Genomic DNA, 20,749 nt, shown 5'->3' on the forward strand with positions numbered 1-20,749 from the left:
CAGTGTTGGCACAGAGATTGTTGTGTGTTAGCTTGAAAGCTGCAAAGTATATTCAGTGTTTTGTCACCAAGAGAGAGACCATCATTCAGCTGTGACTGCTGCTTCCTGCCCTTCCCTTTGCCAACCAAATCAAATCGTCCCAGAGCCCTTTACTCGGGCACTGATTCCATGTTTAGTTATTTCCCTGCAAGCTATCCCAATCGATGGTTAATCCGTGAAAACCCTGAACAAAAGGCGTAAATGTGGAAATGCAACCCTACCGCTATTTCTCTCTCGTTTCTCTCTCATTTCCCCCATGCTCTCTCTGGTGTCATCTTGTCTATGTCACCCACTTCCCGATCGCTTGATATCATTCTCTCTAAAATGCTGACTAATCAACTTTCCTTGCTGGTCCCCATGCTAGCTAAGATTTTAAACAGTTCCCTCTCATTAGACATTGCCCCTCACCCTTTGAACACTACAATCATGGCATAGCACTCGTACAACCTTTCCTTGAGCCCTCTGTACTGCATCATCTCCAAACTGTCTTTCCTTTTCAAGATGCTTTAATATGCTGTCAGCTATCAGATTTGTGTCCACTTCTTCTGCAACTCTCTCCTTGAATTCCTCCAATCAGGTTTCCAACCCTCCCACAGCAATGAAATTTACCTGCCTAAAGTCCCTCCTCATTTTCCTCAAACTCTCCATAGCCTTTGAAATTTTTAACCATGCCATCCATTTCCAACACTTCTCTTCCATTGTCCAGACTGGTGGAATTGCCTTTGCTTGGTTTTATTTTTACCCATCTCATCTCTTGCAGTAGCTTTGTTTTCTATCCCCTCACCATCATCTTGGGATTTCTCTCAGGACCATTGTTGATCCTTCCTCTTCCTCAGCTGTCTGTTGCTCTTGGCATCATCATCTGTAGACATGGAGTCAGCTTCCACAGATGACACCCAACTCTACCTCTCTACCACTTCTCTTCACCCTTCCATTGTCTCTGTGGTGTCAGACTATTTGACCATCAGCCAGTCACAGATTAGCCACAATTTACTCCAGCTAAAAACTGGGAAGAATGAAACTATTGTCTTTAGTCCCAGCCACAAACTCTGTGCTCTTACCACTGACTCTATCCTCTTGTTTGGCTACTGTCTCAGGCTAAACAATACTGTTTGCAACCTCAACATCCTAGTCAACTACAAACAGAGCTTCCTACCCTATATCTCTTCCATCACAAAGACTGCCTGTGTTACCTCTATAACATTGTCTAACTTTGTTCCTACCTTAGCCATCTTCCACTGAAACAGTCATCCAGGCCTTTGTCACTTCCAGGCTTAATTGTTCCAGTGCTCTCCTGGTGACCTTGCATTCTCCACACTCTATAAATTGTTGCCTGTATCCTTTCCCACACCAAGCTCCACTTACTCATCATCCTTATTTTCTCTGAAGTACATTAGCCGCCACTCTTGCAATGCGTCAAGGTCTAAATTCTCATCCTTCTATTTAAATCCCTTCATTGCCGTTCCCTTCTCTATCTCTAAAACCTCCTCCAGTGCTATAATCCCTCCTGAACTTTCTGATCCACTGACATTGGTCCCTTGTTTGCCCCCTTCCTTCACCGCACTATTGGTGGCCATGCCTTCAGGCATCTAGACCGTGTGCTCTTGAATTGCCTCCCCAAGCCCACCTCCTTCTCTTCCTTTAAGACATTCTTTAAAACCCACCTCTTTTGCCAAGCTTTTGTACCTTTCACCCTTTCACTTAGTATCTCCTTAAAATTAATCTCTCTGAGAAGTGTCTTGGGATGATTTTCTATATTAAAGGTGCTATATAAAATCAAGTTGTTTATAGTTACAGTTGTTGAAAAGATTGAAATATAGAAACATCTAAACACAATGAAGAACTAAAAGAAAAAATTCAAGTCTAGTTTAACCTTGATTTATAAACCACTGCATATACACATTCCATTCTTACTTCAGCACAATCTATTTCGAGGACAAGGCCATTCTGCCCATGGCATCTCGTAGATACTTCAGTAATGTTTGCTGTTTGATTCACCAGAAGATTCATGACTAGCACAGAAAGCTATTCCCAACTCATCTGCTCTCCTAGTCATAGGCAATCCAACTAAGATTAGTAAATCTGTATTCAAGGGAAGACCGAGTGAAAATCTTAGTCAGGGCTGGGATTTGAATTCCAGCAGTATATGTATAATGGTAACTTTGTAATACTTTTTTTAACTGTTTACCAAATATGTTTTGTTCATCCTAACTCCAGATTGAGACAATTAAGGAGTCCTAAATCACACTTAAACACTAGTCAGTTGAGAACACCCTTCAAATCTCTCAGACTTGAGTATTCAAATAAGTGTATCTGAACAATCCTTTCATCTACACAGAGCATGAGGACACTTGATGAAGATGTTTGCATGGCTTTGTGATTTGCTTCTTGGTTGTAGATTAAATTTTATATTTCTGCTGTGTATTGATCCATACTTCACTCAGCTTTGAGAACTAAAAAAATAGCATTAGTTTCCAGACAATTATTCTAGTTTCAACATATGTTATCAACGAAAGGGAAAGAGGGAAGGAGGAGAAAAAGCATTACAACAAATTTTTGGTTCAGCTGCCTGTTTTAAATCAGTGTGACTAATACTTTATATGAGGTGTCGTATATGTGATCCAACTCAGTGAGAACAAACACAAATTAGTTCTTCCAAGATGCAGCCTTGCTGTTTTTTGTGGTTTGGCATGGGTAACATGAATATAGTCAGTGCCACATTTACAAAGTAAACAAAGCTATATTCTTGGTGTTAGAAGTGTGCACCCCCAAAATGTGTGGCTTTCAGCTGTAGCTTCAATGGCAATGCTGTGACAGGTACCAATGTAAACAATGCTGGTGGAGGCACAGGTAGCCAAACAGCGAGATTGTCAGCAGGTTGACTGGTTGAATTACTTCTGTCTAACATATGCAGATCAACAAAGCAGTTTCACTGGCTTGTATGGCCTTCTCAGACAAAATAGTCACTGTTTGTAACTTTAAAACAACTTACAAAGTGCCATATAAAATGGGATGGTTTCTACAGTATTGGGAATGGCAGTTGGTATATTTATATAATTACACCATTAGCATTTTTGTCGCGTTAACTCCGCAATAATAATTATATGTATATCTTATTTGTGAGTTTTCCTTCCCTTGAATTCAAGTAAAAAAAAACAGCTGCAGCCAAATACACCGCAGCCTTGTTCTAAAAAAAAAATCAATCGAATGAATAATTGGTTATAACAATTGCAAAACACATGTCCCAATTTTGATAACTACACTTATTGTATTTTTAATATATTTGTACTGATGGAATTGTGATGTTGTGGTTGAAGCTGGGACTGTCCCTATTTTGGGCCATCGCATCATAAGTGTGGTCAGAAACTACAATAAACTTGTGCAAATCACACTTCTATTGTCAGGGAGTCTGGCAGGGAATATGAATCTGTGGTTTGGACTCAACTAGTGTTCACCCACAGCACCACAAATACAGTTGGGTCAGGTATTTTGTGCAGGTGTGCTGGCTTTACTGAGATGCTATGGCTATTTAAAGTTAGGGCAGTAATTAATTATGACAAATACCTTGCATTAGATGTCCCTAAATTGGTTGCCTAAGAGAAACTGCAGTATATATGCTGTTCATGGTTATAAATTAAAACAAAAAGTTCATGATCAGAAAAGTTAGGCTTTCATTGGGAAAATCACAGCAAATGAAAAAAAAAGTATTCTCAATGCAACACAAGGCAATGAGCTATCAATGAGATTGCAACTTTGGAGGAGCCTGCCGTGTGCTGTGAGGTATAGAGTGGAATCTTTTGATCTGATTTTGTTTGTTTTCAAGGTTTGGATCGTGAAGGCTGAGTCACAGGGAGCCAATGGAACTTGCCACGAAAGGGGATGATGAGAGCATGAAACCTTGTGTGGATGACATTGGAGGCCGCAGCATTTCATATTAATAGTAGTTTGTGGAGAAGTCGGCAAAGAGGTTATTGGAGAATTTGAATCTTGAGATGTTGAAGCTTGGATTGGGGTATCAGCACTAGTAAGAGAAATGAAAGAACGTTAACTTGGTAATAAATTGTACGTAGAGAACAACACTCTTCTTGGCATTGAACAGCATACTAAGTTTCCACCTCTTGCCTTAACACAAGGTGGTAGACAAAGATATTGATGAAATCAAAGCTGGAAATGCATAAATCTTAGTGGGAGCTGAAGAGAAAAGCTTAGGTTTTGTCAGCTTTAAGCTGGAGGACTTTTGGTGTTATTTAGGTCCCAAAATTTGCCAGGCATTTGAAGTGTGATATCAATGAAAGAGACGACGAGGTCATTGTTGGGTAGGCGTATCAAGAGATTATATAAGGGTAAAAGATAGGTAATTAGAGTTGAGGTGCAAATGAACCATGATCTAACTGATGGTGGAAAATAATTCAGTGCTTTCGACTACTGTCGGTGATGGGTAGCCTTTAAATAGGGAAGAGTAAGAATGGAGCCAGACTACACAAGAGATGACTTTGCACAAACTACCCCAGTTTATCATTAATTAGCACCCTCAGAAAGGTCACGGAATAGGAAACAGAAAAATGTCACTCTGATACAGCTGAGATAGATCTTCCCAACCTGGTACTCAGCCATATCATTGGGACCCTGGCATTGCATCTAACCATGTTACACCTGCCTGGAAGCACTTGATGCTGATTGGAGCTTTCAAATTGCTCAAGTGTTACAGTGAGAGATCAGGAGAATCACTGTGGACTTTTAGGACCTGAGTACCCAAAATGGAAAATGTTCCATTCTCTGACTCTAAAGGGTAAAGGCATTAATCCCACACTCCCAGCAGGGAGCCATGCTTAAAAGGAGTGCAGGTCATAAATAAGTCTACAACAGCGACATGAGGAAAAACTTTTTTACACAGCCAGTGGTTAGGATCTAGAATACACGGCCTGAAAGTGTGTTGGAAACAAATTCAATCGAAGCCTTCAAAAGAGAGCTGGATAATTATCTGAAGAGAAAAATTTTGCAGGCTATGGGGAAAAGGAGGGGGAGTGGGACTAGATGAGTTGCTCTTGAAGAGAGCTGACATGGGCATGATGGGCCGATTGGCCTCTTTCTGTGCTGTAACCATTCTATGATTCTATGTCCCAACAATTTTTGGAACCTTGCTTCCTTTGAGTTCAGCTCTCAGCTGGGAGTGCAGGATCTGTGAATTTACTCTAAACATCCTTAATTACCACAAAGGAAAAAGATTTAAGTTTATTTTGCTAACTTGCCACTCACAGAAACCCATTAAGACAGCCAATGTGGAATATCACACTAGTACAACAGTACAGGCACATTACTGGGCACAGCACAGGAACCTTTGTCACCATCTGACTATACATCACATTAATTTCCACAGGAGTTCTCTTGATTATCTGCTGTTACTTTGGTGGAAGATCCACAAAAAGTGGAGAGACAGTGTTATCAGTCTTTACAATGTTTCACTGGAGTTTTTGTGGATGTTCCATTGTTGTTATGGCAGTTGACTGGAAAAACCATTTCAAAAATCCACCTTTACAATATGTGACATTTAAGTCCTTGATTCTGACTTTGAGTAAAAATGTGGAAAAGTGTTCCAGTTTGAGCAATGGCTTGGGCATCATTCACCTTGAACGGTGTGAACATTCACCAATATATATAACATATAGATAGATTTTTATCTTTATTTTTAAGATGGGTATATCTTAGTGAATTTCTGTACTCACCAGCCTTGCCACTGTCTCTGCTGCCTCTGATTTCTTTAACTACAAACATTACATGTGCAGTTTCACATTTGTCAGCTGTATTTGAGATTCACTGCTTTGCTTTCTGAGTGCAACTATTATTCACATTGTGTTTGTACATTCAATTCCTATTATCAAGTACACAAAATCAAGAGTGATCATGACATGATAGAATTTCACATTCAGTTTGATTGAGGAGACATTTAAGGAGATATTTTATAACTCTCAACACTGGGTCGGCACAGTGGTTAGCACCGCAGCCTCACAGCTCCAGCGACCCGGGTTCAATTCTGGGTACTGCCTGTGTGGAGTTTGCAAGTTCTCCCTGTGTCTTCATGGGTTTCTTCCGGGTGCTCCAGTTTCCTCCCACAGCCAAAAGACTTGCAGGTTGATAGGTAAATTGGCCATTGTAAATTGCCACTCGTATAGGTAGGTGGTAGGGAAATATAGGGACAGGTGAGGATGTGGTAGGAATATGGGATTAGTGTAGGATTAGTATAAATGGGTGGTTAATGGTCGGCACAGACTCGGTGGGCCGAAGGGCCTGTTTCAGTGCTGAATCTCTAAATCTAAATCTAAAGATATATTCCATTGAGAAAGAAAGACTGTGAGAAGGATGTATCATCCGTGGCTAACTAAGGAAGTTAACAATGGTATCAAATTGAAAGAAAAGGCATAAAATGCTGTAAAGATTAGTGGTAGATAGAAGATTGGGAAAATTTTAGAAACCAGCAGAGGATGACTTTAAAAAAAAGGAGAAATTAGAGTATGAGAGTATACCAGCAAGAAATATAAAAATAGACAGTAAAAGCTTCTACAAATATATAAACAGGAAGAGAGTAGCTAAAGTAAGTGTTGGCCCCTTAGGAGGATGAGATTGGGGAAATAATAATGGGAAAGAAGGGAATGGCAGAGACTTTAAACAAGTATTTTGTGTCTGTCATCATAGTAGAAGACAGAAAAAGCTGCCCAAGAATAGCAGAAGATCAAGAGGCAAAAGGGAGGGAGAAACTTAAAATAATCACGATCACTAGAGAAAAAGTACTAGGGTAACTAATGGGACGAAAGGCTGACAGGAGCCCTGGATCTGATGGCATGCACCCGAGAGTCTTAAAGAAATGGCTGAAGTGATAGTGGATGCATTCGTTGCAATCTTCCCAAATTCCCTAGATTCTGAAAAGGTCCCAGTGGATTGGAAAACCACAAATGTAACCCCTCTATTCAAGAAAGGAGGGAGACAGAAAGCAGGAAACTAGAGGCCTGTTAGCTAACACGTGTCATTGAGAAAATGCTAGAATCCATTATTAAGGAAGTAGTAGCAGGACATTTAGAAAATCATAATGCAATCAGGCAGAGTCAACATGGTTTCATGGAGGGGAAATCATGTTTGACAATTTTATTACAGTTCTTTGAGGGTGTAACAAGCAGGGTGGATAAAGGGGAACTAGTAGATGTAGTGTATTTGGATTTCCAAAAGACATTCAATAAGGTGCCACATAAAAGGCTGCTACACAAGAGCTCATGATGTTGGGGATAATATATTAGCATGGATAGAGAATTAGCTAACTAACAGGAATCAGACAGTCAGAATAAATGGGACATTTTTAGGATGGCAAACTGTAACTAGTGGAGTGCCACAGCGATCAATGCTGGGGCCTCAGTATTTGCAATCTATATTAATGACTTGGACGAAGGGGCCGAGAGTATTTTAGCCAAATTTACTGATGATAAAATGATAGATAGGAAAGCAAGTTGTGAGGAGGATGCAAAACATCTGCAAAGAGATATTGATAGGTTAATTAAAATTTGGCAGATGGAGTGTAATATGGGAAAATGTGAGGTTGTCCACTTTGGCAGGAAGAATAGAAGAGCAGAATATTATTTACATGGAGAGAGACTGCAGAATGCTGTGGTACAGAGGGATCTGTGTGTCCTTGTACATGAATCTCAAAAGGTTAGCATGCAGGTACAGCAAGTAATTAGGAAGGCAATTGGAATATTGGCATTTATTACAAGGGGGATGGAGTGTTAGAGTAGAGAAATCTTTCTAAAACCGTACAGAGCATTGGTGAGATGGCATCTAGAGCTCTGCATACAGTTTTGGTCTCCTTAGTTAAGGAGGGATATACTTACATTGGAAGCAGTTCAGAGAAGGTTCACTAGGCTGATTTCTAGGCTGAAGGTGTTGTTCATTGTAGTTTAGAAGAATGAGAGGTGATCTCATTGAAATGTGTAAGATTCTGAGGAGGCTTGACAGGGTAGCTGCTGAGAGGATGTTTCCCTTCGTGAGGGAATCTAAAACTAGGGGGCACAGTTTCAAAATAAGGGGTCTCCCTTTTAATATGGAGATGAGGAGGAATTTCTTCTCTGAGGGTCGTTTATCTTTGGAATTCTCTTCCCCAGAGAGCAGTGGAGGCTGGGTCATTAAATATATTCAAGGCTGAGTTAGATAAATTTTTGATCTACAAAGGAGTTGAGGGTTATGGGCAGCAGGCAGGAAAGTGGAGTTAAGGCCACAATCAAGTTAAAAATCTTATTAAATGATGGAGCAGGCTCAAGGGGCTGAATGAAGTAGGAGTAGGCCAATTTCTTATGTTCTTACATGTGTATAAATGTTTGTCTATTTCCCTAAAACAAGCTAATGTCAGCTTATGGTCATGAGTGTGCAACTATCCAGTCCATTGACTGAAGCTGATTTCTTCACACAAAGGGGCAGATTTTACCAAGCCCCCAACGGAAAATGCCTCGGGGAGAGGCCCACCACAGGCCTCGACGCCGGAAAGGTGCGGCACCATATTGGTGGCGGCAGTGATGCCGCCTGGCGGCCCCGCCCCCCGCCACCCGACGCTGGGAACATAATTAAAATGCGTGTAAATTAAAGAATTAATACTTACCTCATCGCGCCAGTCGTCCTGCTCCCATGTTATGGTCGGTGGCCGGCACTCCTGCACCGTCTGATCCCTGACCACTGAGGAATGTCGGAACACTGGTGGGGAGGTGAGAGCAGGTAAGTTTTCAGGACGGGGGTGGGGCGGGAGTGGGGTTAAAGTGTAGGGGGTAAAGGTCATAATTTATAAACTTTGGGCGGTGGGGGGAGGTTGGGATCACAAGGTAAGTTTTTCTGGGGGCGAGAGGGTAATTAATAAATTGTTTAGTCATGGGGGGGGGGTGGAGTTGGGAGAGGGGCTTGAATCTTTTATTCATTTTTTTTACTTTAATTCTGTTATGTTTATAACTTTAAAAATTGAAATGCAATGGAAGGGCATGAAGCTCTTTAAAAATGGCGCTGGCACAGTGGCGACGGACACCATTGCCGGGGACGGAGCGCCCTCTCCCTCCACGTCATCGGGGTGGGGGGAGGGGTGCGGGCAGTACACCCCGGCAATTTAAATGAGCCACCGCAATCAATATCCATGCAGCTCTGCGAGCTTGTTGGTGGCAAGCCAGTAAAATTCAGCCCAAAATGAATATTTTACTACCATGGTGGTTTTGTAAATGTATGTATAAATATATGTAGGAGATGAAATATTAAATGATATTGTTGGAAGAAGAGTATGGCCTTCCCTTGGTATCCTGGTTAACATTTTTCTCTCTACTAAAAATAGATTACTCAATCATTCATGGCAACACTGTTTATGGGACTTTGTGTGAAAAATATCTGCTCCTTTCACTTACATAGCAGTGACTACACTTCAAAGTAATTCATTAGATGTGAAGCACTTGGGACATTTCTGATCGATATGATAAAGAATTATCGAGCTGAATGTTTGTTGTTTTCTTCTTCCTCTTAGGCGGTATACAATCAAGCTTATTGATTGAGCTTCCAAAGCCCTAGTTTGACTTAAACTTGGGTTGCTTGTTGTATAACTTGTTGAGCTGAATAATCCCTGAAGATCACAAATAACTGAAGGAAAGAATTGGAAAGGAAATGTGGCTTTGTTAAGGTCACGGCCCTGGCCACCTGCATCGAGATAGATAAGTTATAAATTGAAGAAAGGGGTTACTGTGACAACAATCAAGCAGCATTGTATTGGTTTCTTTATTTCTGTTACAGTACATAGAGGGTTAAAAGTCACATTTAGGAGAGCTGAGTGATCCAGACTGGGTTTTCATACCAACCTTTCCAGACCTAGCTTCAATTCCAGCTGCGACTGATGAGTTGAGAGTGATTGCCCTTGACATCATTTAACAGAATCACAGAATCTTTAGTGTAGGAGGCCATTCAGCCCATCGTGTCCACACCAGCTCCCTGAAAGAGCATTCACTCAGTTCCATTCCCCCACCTTCTCCCCGTAACCCTACACATTCTTCCTTTTCATATAGCAGTCCAATTCCCTTTTGAATGCTTCAGTTGCCACCACCACACTCGCAGGCAATGCATTCCAGACCTTAACCACACTCTGCATGAAAAAGTTTTTCCTCATGTCACTTTTGCTTCTCTTACCAAATACTTTAAATCTGTGCCCTCTCATTCTCGATCATTTCACAAATGGGAACTGTTTCTCTCTATCTACTCTGTCCAGTCCCCTCAGCCTTCTCTTCTCCAAGGAAAACAGTCCTAACTTTTCCAATCTATCTTCATAACTGAAGCTCCTCAGCCCTGGAACTATTCTCGTGAATCTTTTCTGTACTCTCTCCAATGCCCTCACATCTTTCCTGAAGTGCGGTGCCCAGAACTGGAGGCAGTACTCCAGCTGAGGCCAAACTAGTGTCTTATACAAGTTCAACATAACTTCCTTGCTCTCTTACTCTATGCCCCTATTAATAAAGTCTAGGATACTGAATGCTTTACTAACCGCGCTCTCAACCTGTCCTGCCAACTTCAATGACTTATGCACATATACACCCAGGTCCCTCTGCTCCTGCACCCCCTTTAGAATTGCACCCTATATTCGATATTGTCTCTCGATGTTCTTCCTGCCAAAATGAATCACTTCACATTTCTCAGCATTGAATGTTATCTACGACCTGTCTGTCCATTCCACCATGTCTATGTCCTTTTGAAGTTCTACACTATCCTTCTCACAGACAACAATGCTTCCAAGTTTCGCATCATCTGCAAACTTTGAAATTGTGCCCTGTACACCAAGGTCTAGGTCATTAATATATATCAGGAAAAGCAAGGGTCCCAACACTGATCCCTGGGGAACTCCACTACAAACCTTCCTTCAGCCCGAAAAACATCCATTAACCACTACTCTGTTTCCTGTCACTCAGCCAATTTCATATCATGTTGCTACCATCTCTTTTTATCCTGAGTGTGGTTTCAATGAGCCCTAGCAAAATTGAAGTCAATGGGAATCAGGGCAAAACTCTCCACTAGTTGGAGTCATTCTTAACACGAAGGAAGATGGTTGTGGTTGTTTGAGGCCAATCATCTCAGCCCTAGGACATCACTGCAGGAGTACCTCAGGGTAGTGTCCGTGGCCCAACTACCTTCAGCTGCTTCATCAATGACCTTCCCTCCAACATAAGGTCAGAAGTGGGGATGTTCACTTATGATTGTTCAGTACTCCTCAGATACTGAAGCAGTCTGTGACCACATGCAGCAAGACCTGGACAACATTCAGGCTTATATGTTGCAAGTAACATTCGCATCACACAAGTGCCGGACCATGACCATCTCCAACAAGCGAATCTAACCATCTCCCCTTGACATTCAATGGCATTATCATTGCTGAATCCTCCATCATCAACATGCTGGGGTCACCATTGACTAGAAACCTAAACTGGACCAACCATATAAAATACTGTGGCCAAAAGAGCAGGTCAAAGGCTGGGAATTCTGTGGTAGGTAAATTCAGATTTCCCAAAGTCTGTCCACCCTCTACAAAGCACCAGTCAGGAGTGTGATGGAATACTCTCCACTTTGCCTGGATGAGTGTAGCTCCAACAACACTCAAGAAACTTGACACCATCCAAGACAAAGCAGCCCACTTGATTGGCACCCCATCCACCACCTTAAATATTCACTTCCTCAGCCACTGGCACACAGTGGTAGCAGTGTATAGTATCTACAAGATGCACATGCAGCTATTTGCCAAGGCTCCTTCCAACCTACAACCTCAAGCACCTAGACCAAGGGCAGCAGCCACATGGGTACACCACCTACAAGTTCCCTTCCAAGTCAAACAGCATCCTGATTTGGAATTGTAATCATCATTCCTTCACTGTAGCTGGGTCAAAATCTTGGAACTCCCTCCCTAACAACACTGAGGGCATACCTACCCTATGTGGACTACAGCAGTTCAAGAAGGCAGCTCACCACTACCTTCCCAAAGGCAATTAGGGATGGGAAATAAATGCTGGCCTAGCCAGTGATGCTCACATCACAAGAACAAATTTAAAAAAAAATGAATAATCAGACTGAAGCCATTGTAGAGTTAGATTGGCAAGAGCGATGCAGTGAAAGGTCAGCAATAAATAACAATTGTAATGGTTAATATTCAGACACCTTGTGTTCAGTCCTGTTTAGATTGCAGTTTAACACAGCAAATATGATTGTTATTTTTCCATCTTCTCTTTGGTGTTGATTTCAATAAAAAAAGAAAAAGTCAGGCAGTCTCTACAACAGACGGGCAACCTGCAATGCGAGCTTCAAAACTGGTTAGAAAGTTGAAAATCCACCCCTTTGATTTTCTGACTTTAGCCCCTTGTGCATCCCCTCTCCACCATCCCAAATCACGTAGGGCCCACATTTTGGAATTCCTCCTTGAACCCCTTTCCCTCTTCAGCTCCCTCTCCTTCTTTAAGATCATCCTTAAAACACACATCTTTGACTAGGCTTTGCCATCCTTCCCAATATCTTACCTTTTACCACAGCAGCCATTCCACCCTCTCCCCCCACACCTCTATGAAGCTGTGGGACATTTTTCTACATCAAAGGTGCTATATACGTCTAAGTTATTGTTGATAGGCCTACAGGTTGTACTGTCTCTCCTTCCTGTCAAAGGGCAATAGGATTGCCAGTGATGCAGAGTGTTGAGAAGATAAATAAATTGAGCTAATAATGCCATTCTATTTTAAATTATTTTGTTAAATAACTGCATGATTTGAAATAGAGAAGACTAGATGCTGCAGGGTATTTCAACATTCTTTCATCTTTGAGACCTAGGTGGAAACTCTCTGTTTGATATTCTGTTTCTCTGCTCTCGGCTTCTTAATTTCCTTCCCTGTATGTACTTTTCTGCTTCCCACCTGTCTCCATCTGCTTCCATGTTATCTGTTTGATCTGTGCCTATACTCTTCTGCTCCTGGCTACCGGAAATGATGCATTAATATTTAGAACAGCTACATCCATCTGTCCGTTTCTAAGCAGAAGGGGGTCATATTTACAAATTAAGGACAATTAACTGAAATGCTAAAAGAGTGTCAAGTATGGGGAACAGTTTATGGAATAGGTGGTGGAACAAGAAACCATAGTGTAGAACTAGACCTTCTTGAAACTAGAAAATTTGTCAAATAGGATTCACAGTGATTAGAAATGCACCAAAGGAATACTGTGGATAGGTGGGCGAGATGGAACAAAAGTCGTCTTCTGCCTAAAACTGTTTCTATGTTACCAGGTAACTGGCACAATACACAGCCCAAATCTCAGGACCCTCGCATTGGAGCAATTTACTGCATTCTATCCTTAAGAGTCTGAGTATTATTGCCTAGTTAGTAGTTAGCCCGTATGAAAAGTCAATTTTGAACCATTGTCTCTTCAGAGGTGATACAAAGTGCAAGACCCAAAGATGGCAGGATAATAATTCAGTGCACCGTGCCAACCAATCCTTATTGTGTCAGTCAGGGCTTAATTTCAATTGTACAAGACTCCACAGTTGGGATCATTCTAGAACATCACCCAGTTCTAATAGCAATGGTCTGGAGCCTACAAGGAAATCTTTTAAAGACAGAGGTTTTCCAATTTGTAAAAATAAATTAGCAACAAGTGTGTGTGTGTGTGAGAGAGAGAGCGCGAGCGAGCGAGGGAGTGAAAGAGAAATCAAAGAACTAATCAAAAACAATTAAGTCATTTTTTTTGCTTGCTTACATTTATACTTCAAAACAAATATTGGGAGTCAAATACAGAATGTGAATTATCTTGTTTTTTTAAAAAAAAATCACCCCCACCACCAGTTCTTTGGGCAAGAAACATTAATTCTCCAAATTATCATTCAAGATAACAATAGTTTTCAGTTCTTTAATGTAGAAAAATGTCAAGATGTTTCAGTGGTGCAAGATAAAGACAGCCTTTCAATATTGGTAAATCAAAACAATAAGCAATCATACCAAACTAGTGACAATTTTGCTTGGCCTTTTGAAAATTTTCATTTAGTTATTTCCTCCTGGCCCCTCAATATCACTTTGCTTTAAAAACTTTATTTTTAGGATGCAAATCATTCCAAGCAAAAATAGTCCTGAAATCTGCTCTAATTAGCCACACTGATTACCAGTTCATTTATTTTTAGCAAACTACCTAAAGCAGACACGACACTCCACACTGTATCCACATTAAACTTTGCCAAACAGCTCCAATCTAGAAGGTAGTACATTTTCTAACAATTAATATACTCAATACCAGCCTCCAGTCAGGAGATTCTGACCCTGAAAATTCAGATCACGTATCCATATCAAAATACAAACAGTTCAGATTATTGTGCAAAAATAAAGCAATCTACCATTTCACTCACACAGAACAGGCAAAGGAAACAATTAAAGTTCAATCAGGTCATAATATTCCCAATTTAGAAAAATTCAAAATGGTTCAAGAATAATTTTAGCACTGATCCTTAAACAGCAATGGCCAAGAATGGCACAGTGGCGCAGTGGTTAGCACTGCAGCCTCACAGCTCCAGCGCCCTGGGTTCAGTACTGGATATTGCCTGTGTGGAATTTGCAAATTCTCCCTGTGACTGTGTGGGTTTCTGCCGGGCACTCTGATTTCCTCCCACAGCCAAAGACTTGCAGGTTAATAGGTAAATTGGCCATTGCAAATTACCCCTAGTGTAGGTAGGTGGTAGGAGAATGGTGGGGATGTGGTATAGAATATGGGATTAATGTAGGATTAGTATAAATGGGTAGTTGTTGGTCGGCACAGACTCGGTGGGCCGAAGGGCCTGTTTCAGTGCTGTATCTCTAAATAAACGCGCACCACTTTTCATTTACAAGTTCATGTGTGCATTAGAGAAGACTAAAACTGCTTTCAAATGGTTATACAGATCAAACTGAAGCTGCAAACATTCAGAATTGCTTCAATAAAAATTGGTAAACCCAATTAAAAGAAGATAAAAATATAAATAATGAATTCTTTTGATTGCTTTCATTAGCATGGAACTAGTGCATATTTTAAGATCCCGGAATTACAATGTCAATTTTATGAGGAGCACAAATTACAAAGTGTAACTTTGCCTCAAGATGCTTCTAAATAATGTAATAAATACTCCTGAAAATGAGAAGTGATCAAGTGGTTTATATTCAGTTTATTATAAAACATGCCAGTGATTTTGGTCAGGCTTTAAAGCTGTTGGAGGAGTTAAATATTCTGATGGCATGGGTTCAATGGGAGCAGGGTTTTGACTTTATAATTTTGAAATCATTGACTGTAAAAGGTCCCATGATATTTTTAGGAAAATCAGGAAGTTCACCTCATGTCTTGACCAACTCAAGTGGTATAAAGAAAATTTAAAAAAAGATTGTTACAAGGCTGTAATTTAATTGAAGGGTGCAGATCCGCAAAAATTCAAACAGTTTATACAGTTACTAGAACCCCAAGATTGTAATACTTTGAAAGTATTCTATTCAAGTTGCACTTTTCTACTCAAACCCTTATCTTGTGATCCTGCAGCCATCAATTTTTTTTACACAATTTTTGTCAATAATAAGAAACAGTGAGATTTACTGAAACATATAACTGCCTGTTTAGGTGGAAATAAAAAGGTCCCAAGGTGCTTTGAGGAAGAGCAGGGAGCTCCCCTTATGGCTTGGTCAACAATCAGCCCTCAACCAATGCCATCAAAAAGAGATTGACTGGTCATTTATTTAAATGTTGGTTGAAAGACCTGGCTGTGCATAAAATGGCTTTCATGTTGGAGTATGAAACAATGATTACACCTCAAAAATAACATTGCCTGCAAAGTCCACTGGGATGGCCTGAGGATGTAAAGAGAGCTCTTCAATGCAAATGCATCTTTTTCTATTCATTAAAACAGATCAAGCCTTTGAAAGAGTAGTTTATCATTACTATTGCCAGAGCTCTATCAAATTATCCGTAGAGAAGTTTTTATTTAGTCTTTGTCATACACCATATATATCTCAATAACTATTACATATCAATATGTTTCTTTTCTACAACAGAAAAATAATTGTCTTGTATCTTTAAAAAAAATCAGCTACGATTACCAGAACACAGCTCTGAAAAATAATTTCATTTGGCTTCTGATAAACTTTTTATAACCAAACCATGAGGTGTCACAGACTAATATAAAGGAGCCACTGGCAATGAGAGCATAATGCTCTAGTGACCAAGCCAGTTAAGAGTGTGCATTTAAAACTATATCGAAAATAAAATTACAGAATTATAAATACAGCATTAGTAAATGGAAATTCTTGCATGTTTATGACAAAATGAGTCATCGTAAGGAGGTACTTTACGCTCAAGGATGTAGTCAACAGCAAAGCCAAATGAGGAACAAAGACCTACCACAGAATAAAGTCATCATGCATAACCATATAAATTTAACTAGGAAATAATTGACCTTAAACAGTCCAGATGCATTCTACTTTGTCATCTAACATACACTATAGGAAAGTACTTCATTGTACATTACTCCTTTTAGGACAAGATTATAGGTCATAAAGAGGCTTGAAAAAATTACTCAAGGGAGCTTAGACAGTTTTTCACATTTAAAAAAATAATGGACACCACTGCACATCTTTAAGCTTTCTTTTTCCTTTTTACTCTATGCCCTTCAAATCCTTTTCCTTCCTTTCTTTCTCTCCATTGGCAGCAATGCCTCAGCTTATTTGAAAGTGCTTTGTTACAGCACTACCCCAGCATTCCTAGTGCCAATGAAAAGCTTTATACTCTTTGGTAGTGGTAGAAAGCAATCATGGAAGGAGGTAGAGGTGTCATCAATTTCAGTGCAAAAATACTGAAAGTACTTAACAGTGACAATTTCTGTTACCTGTATGACTGAGATCATAAATAACAGGTATTCAGCTTTGACAATATAAATTATCATGCCACTGGCTTTTCCACTTATCTATACACTTGTATTCCTCGCATGTGAACGATTGTAAAACAGTGAGAAAACTGGAATGAGCTGGGGAATTAAGAATAGATTGATGGAAATGCCAGATCAGGGAATAAATCCTTCACTCATGTTTCTACTCTCACCTCCCTGGCTCTAGACACACTATTTGTTATTAATTAATTTCTTGCATTAGAAAGACAATGTTGATAAAGCTGTTTTTGAAGTCAACATATTGACAACTGTAGGTTGTGGAGGAACTAAACCATGCTGCAATCCAAGTCAAATTGACTCCAGAATGCCATTCTGCTTTGATATGCATTCTTGTTTGAAAAAGAAAAAGGATTGAGTTAAAGTTACAGTGACACCATGACATACTGGCTGAGGAATAGCTGCTTATGTTTGTTTCTAATTTATCTCATGATAGTTTGTGTCACATGGGGCAAGGGTGCCTGGTTACAAATTCCATCTGGTATCAGTACCAACCCAGGTTAACCAGCTTGACTAGATCTTTCTTGGCCCTAAATATAATTTTGCGCAGTATATCTGACTATACTAATTACTCTCCATTTTGAGCAAAGGTCGATAGCCAATCAGTATATGAATGGTCACATATTCAGAAACCAGAGTGCCAACCTGACTGCATTGGGTAAAGCAGCGGGAACCTCGGACAATAACATACAATTAAAATGAAGGTGTGGTGTTGGGAGTGGTGTCACTGCATAAATACGGTAGCTTGACATTCTGATGCAGATCAGCAATTAAGGCACTTGATTGATTTATTTGGTGTGTGGAATACTCTCTCATGCTTGGTAAAGAGGAACAACTCTAACTATACAACTTCTACAAATTGGACAAATTGGCGACGGAAGTGCCCGATGACAATCGTAGCAGCAACAAACATGTCCACAGGTCAGGAAGACACATTCCCGTGGTTTAGATAGACAAATCACACATGCGTTCTCCGGGATTTCATCATCACCACCTGCTGTCGAACCTGGGATGCGTCTGCTTTCGCTGAACCGTTCATAGCTCCTCCTCATTTCTTCCTGTTCCTGTTTCTCACTGAACTCACGGTACATCCTGCGCAGGACGACCATGATCATTGCAATGCCAGTCAGGGTGCAGATAGTCATGAATACCTTCCAAAGTTTAACACTTGACTCCTGCTGTTTCAGGATACTTGGGAAGTCCATGGTACTTAGAAAATATTCCAGACCATCTTTAGGAGGCTGCAGCTTGATAATCTTGTCAGAATCCAAAACTAGTTCTCCAATTCCTGTTAAAGTGGCTCCAACACGGACAATCTCTTCAGTTTCCAGGAAGCCTTTGGGTTTCTCACCACTCAGGTAGTGCCCAATGATATCAGTGAAGCCTTGCGTTGCCTGGTGAAACCGTTCATACACTGTTTCAAACTGCAGCCCCGATGCCTCCAGTGGATTGATCACACGGATTGCACTTTTCCCTCCTTTGGGAGATATCAGGTCAAAGGGTACAACATTCACTCTTTGGTGTATAATCCGCTCACTATCATTCCTGTTGAGGGAAAATGTTTAAACAGATTACATTTTTATTCTGTGCATGGTTCATAAATAAAGAGTGGAGCTATTAAAGTGCATCTCAATAGCCTTAGCTCAGAGTAATGTGATTTAAAAGAAAGGCATCTCTTCACATGCCATTTACTATCTACAGCCATTGCCACTGTTACTTTAACCGGACCCAACATATGTACTTCTTGATCCAGGGTAACTCCCTGCTTCCAATTTTACTTCTTTGTAGAAGGCTACTTGAATTCATTCTACAGTTTCCCATGCACCGTCAAGATAAGGAATTCAATCTTTGAAAACCTGGGCATGTACCCACATCAAGCACGTGGCACAGTATATACTGGTGAATTACAGAAATAGTTTTTGAAGCAGCAGCAAAAACTATGGGCTGGATTTTACGGTGGGCAGCAAGGAGCCGTCCACTGGCCGAAAAGTCAGTGCCGATCCCGCCTCTGACGGGCCTGGGGATCCAGACCCAATTTCATTGTCCCCAGGCCCTTAATGGATCTTGGGCAGGGCTTCCACCTCATTGAGGCAGGAAGTCCTACCCAATGGAGCCTCCAGCCAATTAGCGGGCTGGCAGCTCCAAGTCCCAGCAGCACCACCGAGAGTGGTGGCCACTGCTTGAACTGCAAACCAACGCAAGGATGAAGATGATGGAGAGCACTGGAAAAGTAAGTTTTTGAGGCTTCGCCGGGGACAAATCAGTCGGGCCCCGGCGAGGCAAGGGGGCGTCAGTTAGTGGTGTGGAGGGGCGTGTTGGGCGGAGGGGCTTTGGAGGAGGCCCTCCATGGGGCACAGGGTACTTGATCAGGAGTAACTGGCCACTTAAGGGTCTTGATTGGTCTGAGGCAGGCAAGCCGTTCTCGCCACTGCCACGCGTAAATTGGTAGCGGAGGCGGGAGCGGGTTGGGAAGGCCCTCCCCCACCCCCAGCCTCTCACTTCATTTTACGTGATGTCACCAGCCTGCTCTTTTGGGGGGCGGGGGGGGGGGGGGGGTGTAAAATTCCAGCCTATGACTTTTTGCTGGTTCTTATTTTTTACTCAAATCATATTTTACTAATAGGAGGTGTTAAAAATAGCAAATAGCAATGTCCACATCCCATGAATGAATTTAAAAAAACATTTCCAAGTACTCCAAGCATAATAGGGATGATGTGTGATGATCATTCTAACCCTTATTTTACACTCTATTGCTGTAAGAAATTGCATTCCTAGCTACAGGACTGGGCATAGGTATTTGCTTGGGACAGGGGAGGTTGTGGCATAGTGGTAATGTCACCAGTGATCCAAATTTCTAGGTTAATGCCCTGGGGACATGGGTTCAAATCCCACCATGGCAGATTGTGAATTCAATTCATAAATCTGGAATTAAAAAGCTAGTCTAATGGTGATAATTAATGAAACCATTGTCAATTATTGTAAAAATCCAATTGGTTCACTAATGCCCTTTAGGGAAGGAAATCTGCTGTTCTTATCTAGCCTCCATGTGAGTGCAGACCCACGCAATGTGGTTGACTCTTAAAAATGTCTTCAATGGGCAAGTAGGGATGGGCGATGTATATATTAGCCAGCGACGCCCACATCCCATGAACGAATATAAAAAAAGTACAATAATACTGCTGCCATAGCAGTATATGGAATTTCAAAGGACACCTTCATAAGTAATGTGGAATCACCCTCGTAGTTTATTTTTTAGGCATCATTGAGATGGGTCTCATTTTGTTCCAGAGACTACAATCAGTTAACTGATATTTCAAAATGTAATAAGATATTTTTAACTGGTTTTGAGAATGAGCTTCAAGAAAACAATGCCATACAATAGAATATATGCAACATGAGAAATTAATAATGAAAAATTATAATCTGAAGTAAGATTACTGTGGACACTTACCAGCTCCTGGCCAAGTTATTCCAGATCAGTTTGTGCTCTTTCAAAATAAGACGCTGCATTACTCCAGTGCAGTCATCCTGATAATGGCTCCGCAGACTCTCCCCAACTGGTTGAGTGACACCTGTTTGGGGTAAAGAGAACATTTAAACACAAATGTGAAAATCTAACACATTACAGTTTACAAAGAAGGATGCAGTAAGATGGATAGCAGCCCTATAATTCAAATCTGATTACAATTTGCCAGATCATCACATCATTGCACACGTACACATATAGTTCATATCCCTTAATAC

General features: G+C 40.8%; 1 protein-coding gene across 9 annotated transcripts in view; it reads right to left on the reverse strand.

Moving 5' to 3' along the window:
• Positions 1-16,026: 16,026 nt before the first annotated feature.
• The window catches only part of mul2 (mitochondrial E3 ubiquitin protein ligase 2), a 28,374-nt gene continuing 23,651 nt past the window's right edge, over positions 16,027-20,749 (reverse strand). For all 9 annotated transcript variants that reach the window (XM_068042410.1, XM_068042415.1, XM_068042413.1 and 6 more), the window contains 2 exons: positions 20,457-20,577; positions 16,027-18,550 (listed from right to left, as the gene is read on the reverse strand). In XM_068042410.1, the coding sequence (XP_067898511.1) occupies positions 17,818-18,550; positions 20,457-20,577 (854 nt within the window). In that variant the 3' untranslated portion in view covers positions 16,027-17,817. The remainder of the gene's footprint in view (positions 18,551-20,456; positions 20,578-20,749) is intronic.

The sequence above is a fragment of the Heterodontus francisci genome, chromosome 11 (assembly GCF_036365525.1).
Source record: "Heterodontus francisci isolate sHetFra1 chromosome 11, sHetFra1.hap1, whole genome shotgun sequence".
Taxonomy (NCBI): domain Eukaryota; kingdom Metazoa; phylum Chordata; class Chondrichthyes; order Heterodontiformes; family Heterodontidae; genus Heterodontus; species Heterodontus francisci.